At 37.9% G+C, this 8,058-nt stretch overlaps 1 protein-coding gene across 1 annotated transcript; it reads right to left on the reverse strand.

The window, feature by feature from the left end:
• Positions 1-1,501: 1,501 nt before the first annotated feature.
• Positions 1,502-5,768, reverse strand: IFNG (interferon gamma). Its single transcript, XM_067698679.1, has 4 exons — positions 5,655-5,768; positions 4,436-4,504; positions 4,158-4,340; positions 1,502-1,636 (listed from the first exon to the last, which is right to left on the reverse strand). The coding sequence occupies exons 1-4, from the start codon at positions 5,766-5,768 to the stop codon at positions 1,502-1,504; spliced, it is 501 nt and encodes a 166-aa protein (XP_067554780.1).
• Between the last annotated feature and the right edge of the window lie 2,290 nt (positions 5,769-8,058).

Here is an 8,058-nt window from a genome sequence, read left to right on the forward strand (position 1 = left end):
TTCCATTTTAGAACCTTTGCAAAAATGTTCCCTTTGCCTAGAATCCTCTCTTAGCTCTTACAAGTGCTTCCTCAATTGTTATCTCCTCAATGAAGCCAATTATAATTACTCCATTTAAACCTCTAGCCCATTTGCTTTGTCCCACCTGTAGTTTTCCCAGTTCCCCCATTCCTTTTTACCTTTTTCCCATAGCACCAATCACCTTCTAACATACCATGCAATTTACTAACATATTATGTATTTCGTTTATTATCTGTCTCCCCTTTGCTAAATTCTAAATTCCTCAAGGGCAGGGATCCTTGTTTGTTTCGTTCACCAATGTATCTCAAGTGCCTGGAACAGCACCAGGCACATGGTAGGAGCTGCAGTAAATATTTCTTGAGTGAAAGAATAAACTCTCACCACAATATTATGAGGAAGGCACAATTCTTTATCAGATGAGGAAACTGAAGCTTAGAGAATATGAGGGTCACACTACTTGTAATGGCAGGACCAAGATTCCAATCCAAGCCTCTCTCCCTAGAGTTCCCACTCACTATTCCATACCAAATGGTGTTTGCCCAAAGTGGCCAGAGGACAAAGGGGATACAAAGATGAAGGATGCCATGGGGAGTTGAGGGAGAAAGGGAAATAAACCTTTGTGTGCCAAGCTAAACAATTTGGACCACTTTCCACAGAAGAAGCTCTGAAGTAAATGGCTACATAGTTACATCCATATTTTGGAGAGATAACTCAGACAGCTACCAAATGGAACACTGGAAACCAACAAATCGCCGGCAGAGAGAAACACCAATTTTAATGGGTCTTAATCCAACTCTAATATTTCCACAGCTAAAAATGACTCTCCTTATACTAATTCATTAGTCCATGGTTCATTTAATCTGGTCCCCACTTTAGAAAAAGTCTGACACAGCATAAATAGTTATGAAATTATACTTTATTCATATATATTAAATATTGATAAACAAATATATGACTTTCCATTTGGGTACAATCACAATTGTCAGCAATATTCTGAAGCACCAGGCATGAGATGAGATGAGATGCTATGTTTTTATCACGGGACAAGTCATATCGCCTGACACACTCAAGTGCTGTCTGACATGCCATCATAGCGGTGGCTCAGAAGGCATAGTCTCAAATAGGCAGCAACTGGATGGCATCATTTCATTTATCAGCATTCATTATATCATCAAGTGAAATGAATGCACAACCCACAGGGTCTTGCTTAGGTCAGCTGCCTAGTTGGTCCCTGAGATAAAGCCTTGTAATCACATAGACTTGCCTAGTGAGTCAGAAAAAAAAGGGTCAAGTGAAATAGTCACAGAATACAGGAATTATAAATAACACATAAATTAATAGATACTCATTTTCATGACATAAAAGTTACTATTATAAATACTTTGATAAGTCTAAATATATATTCCCCATATAAATAATGTAAAATATTAAATATTAATAAATAGATTTAGATTTAAAAATTCAAATATTGCAGGCAGGATTATTTCGACGCTCTCTGGCCTCGAAACAGATTCTGACTTCTCCTCCGCTTTCTGAGGTTAGATCTTGGCGACAGGTCCTTCATCACTCTGATGAGTTCACTTATGGCTTTGCGCTGGATCTGCAGATCATCTACCTATTGGGAAAGAAAACAGCAAAATTAATTTCAGGCATACAAATCATTAGGATATTCTGCTGTCATGGTCCAAGAAAGTAGAAGTATTCCTTTAAAATAAATTATTTTCACTAGCAATATATTACCTTAATATGTAATGTTGGTTTCTTCAGTGATTAAGACTAAAATTATAATTAAATTGCTAGTTGTGCTGTAACATGGTGGGACACATTACATATCCTTTAATTTACCACTACAGAATTCTGAAAATTATATAGCAGAAAGAGCCCTGAAGTAGTGACAAAAAAATGTGTGTTTGAATTCCGTGTGTACAATACATGTGACTTTAGTCACTTAACCTCTCCAAATCTCTGTTTTCTCCTCTGAACGATGAGGAGATTGTTTAGACGACCTCTAGGCTCTCTACCACTTCTATCACTTTGTACTTAGTCTTTGCTATAAGTATCAAATGAGTTACTATAGCCAATGGCTCTCACCTTTGGTGTGTAGAAGAATAACCTGGAGACCTAATGAAGAACTCAGACACCCAGATGTATGAATTCAGACTAGGCCTGGGCCATTGTGTAGTTACTAACATCACCAGGTGATTCAGGCACCACCAAAGTTTGAAAACCACTGGTATAGGTTCAGTACTTTGTAAACACCAAGTCCAAGTCAGATGAAAATCATTAATTTTTAATTTCCCCCAAATTAGGTCAGTCTCATCATTTCCATAATGGGATTAAAAATAAACACCGATCATATTTACATGGCAATAATCAATTACTGGTATATAACACTTAAAATTAGGAATGAAAGCAAATTTCCCGGTACCCTGCCTTCCATTCCAGCAAATTGAACTATTTTCTCACTCTACCCAATAGGACCATTTAGGTGAAGTCATGCTTCATAAAATGAGGACCATTTACTTTCATCTTTGCTCTGCCACGAGATGTCTTTCTAAAGCTGGAAACACTGCAGCCACCTTGCCGCATTTCGGAGAATGACTAGGCTACAGGACTAAAAGGCATAACATGCCGTAAATACGTTCGCAATTGAGCAAAAAAAGACAATGGTTGAGAGCTCACTCAGGACTGCCCATTGTGAAGCAGGAGGCTTGGAGCTTCCAGAAGGATGGGACCAACAGTTGTTTTTTTTTCAAGGCCCAGTTACAGCAGAATAGAAAAGTTTCTACCGGGTGTGTGTTTACAAGTGATAAATTGAACTTTCCAGTGTTCAAAGCATCACCAAGAAACTAAGAGACTCATCCAGGACTGAACAGCAAGCCAGAGGCAGCACTGGGCTAGGAATAAGTGCTTTTTCATTCTCTAGCCTGCAACCAATGGATATCTGCTGAACACCGGAAAACATTACCAGTGGAAGTAGTAATGGTCTTATAATTTTTCCAAGCCACTCTCATACCATCGAACATACTGGAGACTAGAGCAATCTTGAAGAGCAGCACTTATTTCAGTTCCTAGGAGCTTATGTGAGATTGCTGAGAGGCAGACCCAGTTATAGGGAGAGCTGGGCACAAATCCTGAGAGCACAAGTCATAACGGGACCCCTCCTCTTCTCATTCAAGCCTATTTATACCAAAGCCAACGCCCCCGCCCCCCAAAAAATCTGGAGGCCTTTGTCTCTTAGATGAAATTTTGGAAAATGTGACGTCTTTATGCTTCAAAGTTATTTTTCACCTTCTAGAAACCATAACTTTAAAGACTCAAGGCAATTTGATAAGATAAAGCTGAGGAGCCTAAGGATTTCTCCAGCCAAGATGTTCTAGTATCCAAAAGTTGATAGGACAGTTCCTTCATAAGGTATAAATTCTACCTATTTTCTTTTCTAAAAACAAACACTCTCACTTCTACTTGGGCTGCACAATCTGAGAGGTTGACCAGAGTCTGGCTGTAGGAGGGCCTTTGTCTCCTCAAAGGCCATACCTTTCTCCTAACTCATTCTCATTTTCTGTCCATGGCATTGTAGAATTTTAGAGCAAAGGAGACCATACAAATTATAGTGAACCCAACAGGCTCCTTTTAAGATGAGGAAACAGCCCCAGCCAGGCCTGTGATTCATCTGAGATCACACATTTCTTTGGTGGCTGAGCTAGGAGCCACCCTCCCACTTCTCCCCCCGCCCTCCCACTGCTCTTTCCATTAAGACATGCAACATCCTATTCAAAGCAAGAGAATTTCCAACACACAAACAAGGGGCAATGGGAGAACTGCTTTTCAATACTCCCCCCACTTCTTCACTACTTCTTTCTCACTGATTTGTTCATTCACCTATCTTTGTGCTGTAGACATAATTCCAGTATTTTCCCAAATCACAAATTTAAGTGACTCGCATAACTGACTTTGCAAAGTCACCCAAAACACAAACAGAATTGGTAAAGAGGGGTTTTGGCCACAGGTTCATTTCATAGCTTTAACAACTGTACCCAGTAGCTAATTTCTACTTTCTGGGAATGAAGTGCTTTGCAAGAGCCTCTGCAATGAAACCAAAAAAAAAAAAAAAAAAAGAATTAAGATCATCTCACCGGAATTTGAATCAGCTTTTTGAAGTCATCCAGTTTCTCAGAGCTGCCATTTAAGAACTTCTGAAACATGTCCTGCTTGATGATATCCATGCTCCTTTGAATGATCTGGTTACCTTTTAAGTTTTCAAAGAGTTTGAAGTAGAAGGAGACGATTTGGCTCTGAATTATTTTTTTGTCACTCTCCTTGGGAGAAAAAGGCACAAAGAGAAATTGATGTGAATTTATCCATCAGAAAATAAGCAATAGGAAAATTAGCCAAGTGGAAATGTTCAGCTTACATCTTTCCAATTCTCCAAAATTTCTAAGAAAAGAGGCCCACCACCAGCTACATCTGGGTTACTTGCATTCTGAGGAAACAAAACAAAACAGGAAAAAATTGGCTTACAATCAGTCCATAAATTGCCCTAAAACTGTACTTCAAGTTTTATTGAACTTGGATGCTGACAGTGTTCACTGATTTTCTTTTCAACACTCTGTTTAGTTCTAACAATGTTTTCTCAAAAGCTATCATGTTGGATACAGCCAAAGACTATCATGCTATTTTAGCTTTCTTATTTACTAATATAACTTCACAAATAAACTCAACAAGGCTGATGATACTTCGGTTGTCCCAAATAACTATAGTAAGGGACAGAAAGTATTTTTAGGTCTAGTGAAAAACCCCAGCAAAGCCATCTCACTATAAAATACTGCCCCGCTATGGTACAGGTTTTTATAACCTCTACCTGTGCCCTCCTATAAGATATTATGTCAGCTTTAAAAGATAGCTCCAGCTGTAATTATAGTAGCTAAATTTTGGACATATAATAAAATATTTAAAATGCAAAAAACTATTTTAATTAACCATAAGTAAAAATTTTAAGAAACTCATAAAATGAAGAAAAAAATTTTTAAATAGAAAGCAGATTAAACTCCTACAAAAAAATCTCAGCAAATGACTACTCCAAGAGTAATTCACAGACAATCTGGATGGGACAGTAAAATTTGAAAACCACTTTTGGGAGAAAAACACCTGTAAGTGATTTTATTTTTAAGCCAAAGCTTTAAGGACCTCATCTTCTTTAATTGATCAGTTATTTCAAATGACCATTGTTAATGCTAATCTTGACCTTCCTTTGACTGTCACCATCATAGCAGCCTGAGAAATCAGAAAGAAAGACCTAGTCATTTTTTCAGTATGCATACTACTTGACATCATAATTAAATGGATTCTCATCACAAAATTAGCAATGCTCTAAATTATACCCGCATTATGCCCATCTTTTGGAGGATTCACGAATCCCCACTGAGTCTCCATAGCAAATTGAGCAGAGAGTTAAAGCACTATCTGGATCGTTTAGTCAAAAAAACACATCCAGCCAACAGGAGCCACAATAACACCAAGTCTTCTCAAGATGACTGTGGGCTAGAGATGAGAGCCCATCACAGATACCATTACAAGTTAACATTAAACATCAGTCATTTCAACCACAAGCATTATTAAAAGGTCATACTTACAAAATATTCCTTTAGGTTTTGTATTTCTTTAAAAAATGGGGCCTGGCAGTAAGAGCCAGAAGAACCCAAAATCACGCATAGCTGAAAAGCTAAGAAATAACTGGTATATTTCATTGTTCCGGAGAGAGTTAGGTGAAGTAGTTGTAGCTCCTGTATTAAGTTGATCAGGTCCCAAGGACGTAGCTGATCTCTCTTTTCTAATAGCTGATCTGCAGATGATCAGAAGAATGTACTGTGTCTCCTTTTGCTACTGGTATTTATACCTAGTTGAAGTCTCGTCAGGATTACGTATTTTCACAAGTTTTTTAAGATGAGATGGTGACAGATAGAGATGCTAGTTAGTTGGTATTAATAACTATGGTTTTGTGGCATTTTGGTGTTGTAGTTAAGAGTTTCCTTTCAACTCCTTGGGTCTTTTGACGAGGAGACAGACCCATCATGCCCACCTGTGCCATTCTTGTGGGATACTTTGAAAGCACTTTCACTTCACACCATCCAGGGATTGGAAATTTTTGTGCACCTCCTCCTTTTGCTCTTGTAAAATGTTGATTCTTCATCCAGAGATTACATTGATCATTCGTTTGTGGTCGGAAGCAAGTAAAAAAGGAAATTCTAGGGGCTCTCAAACCTTTACAAAGGGGGTGCCTCTTAAAATTTTTCTTGCAAATGACCAGAAATCAAGGAAAAGAATGTGGTTAGAAAACCAGTGTGGTAGGAAGCCCTTCATCAAAGATGGTTAATATAATATCTACCACAAATTTATGTTGCTCTGACCAACAATGCCCAACAGAAATATAATGCAAGCCAATTTTCTAATAGCCCCATTACTAAAGGTAAAAAGAAACAGAGAAAAATAATTTTTAAATATATTGTACTTAAACCAATATATCCAAAATACCATTTCAGTATGTATCAATACAGAAAAATATTAATAAAATATTATACATTCTTTTTGTTATACTAAATCCTAGAAATCTGGTGTGCATTTTATACCTATGGTGCATCTCAATTTGGACTCACCATATTCAAATGCTCAATAGCCATGTGTGGCAAGAGGCTACCATATTGAACAGCAGAGCTCTAGATGATAAATTGTTCCAAATAATCACTAATGATAGATTTTTTTTTAACTTTTTTTTTTCCTTTCAGATACAAATAGGATTGTTTTTTCTCCTCTCTTAGTAATTTACTTATGAAATATAGCACTTAGGGATGGCACAGAAGACCCTCCACTATTTGATTCCAGCCCACCTTGCCTTTCAACCTGTACTGTATACACAGCAGTATTGCAGTTATGAATGCAGACTTGAATCCTGACTCCACTGCTATCTAGCTATATGATTTTGAGTAAGCTTCTTAACTCTTCTGTAGCTAGGTTTCCTTATCTTCAAAGTGAACCTAATATTAGTATCTTCTCCGGGCTTCAGTTGAAAATTGTCAGATGATAATTTATAAAGTGCTAAGAATTTTGCCTATCATGTAGTAAGCACTCAAAGTGATCTATTCCTATTCAGGCACATTGGATGACTAGTCATTCCTAAAAAAAACACACCCTGAGCCTTTGCTCATGCTGTTCCTTGATTTCCCACATCTGTGCCTCTCAGAGTGGCACCCAGCCATCCAAGTCCTACCTAAAAGTCATTATCTGCATGAGTTCTCTCAAAATGATCCTTCTGAAAAGTAATCTCACATCTTGTCTACAAAGGTCTAGGAAAGTGGTTCACACTTTTCTTAGAGTCTTGATCCCTCAATCTCATATTAGAGTTAGTTATGTATCTTCTCCTAATTTAGGGACTGAGTTCCCTAGAATCAGAAATTGTTTCTGTTCCGTAACATAGTTTTCTTCCCTAAAAACATTGTGGCGTGGAGATTTGTCCATAGACAGCACTGAATAAAAGTGAACTTGAATGCTTAATTCAGGGCCTACTCTTCCCTCAAGCTAATTTTCTTCAAGTTCTAATCCCAATGCTATCAGAACTAACCTGTAGGAAACTCGTTTTTAATTAAAGAGGGTTCATGATTAATGTTGGAAACCTGATGCTATGTCTCTTTAGCCAACCCCTGCTTACTGGGGCAATTCCATGTATTATTTTATGTGAAAAAGGCCTGAAAACTCTTTGAGGGGTTATCTTCCCAAAGAATAAACAAAATCAAAAAGTGTTTGTGGGACCAAAGCCTCACATCAAGCAAGTGAGGAGTGTCAAATTACACTGCTGCCCACAAAGCTCTATTGTGTCGCTCCTCAAGGAAAAAGACGGCCCAGATAAAGTGCTTACAGGGTGACACTGTGACAAGAAACCCTTTCCAAAGCCTTGAGACAAGTGCAGGCACTCAATACTATCCAGGAAACCTATGACCAAACTCCAAGCTACTGTAAGGAATGTTACCAACGTTCTGGAAAGAA

Source organism: Pseudorca crassidens, chromosome 11 (genome assembly GCF_039906515.1).
Source record: "Pseudorca crassidens isolate mPseCra1 chromosome 11, mPseCra1.hap1, whole genome shotgun sequence".
Lineage (NCBI taxonomy): Eukaryota > Metazoa > Chordata > Mammalia > Artiodactyla > Delphinidae > Pseudorca > Pseudorca crassidens.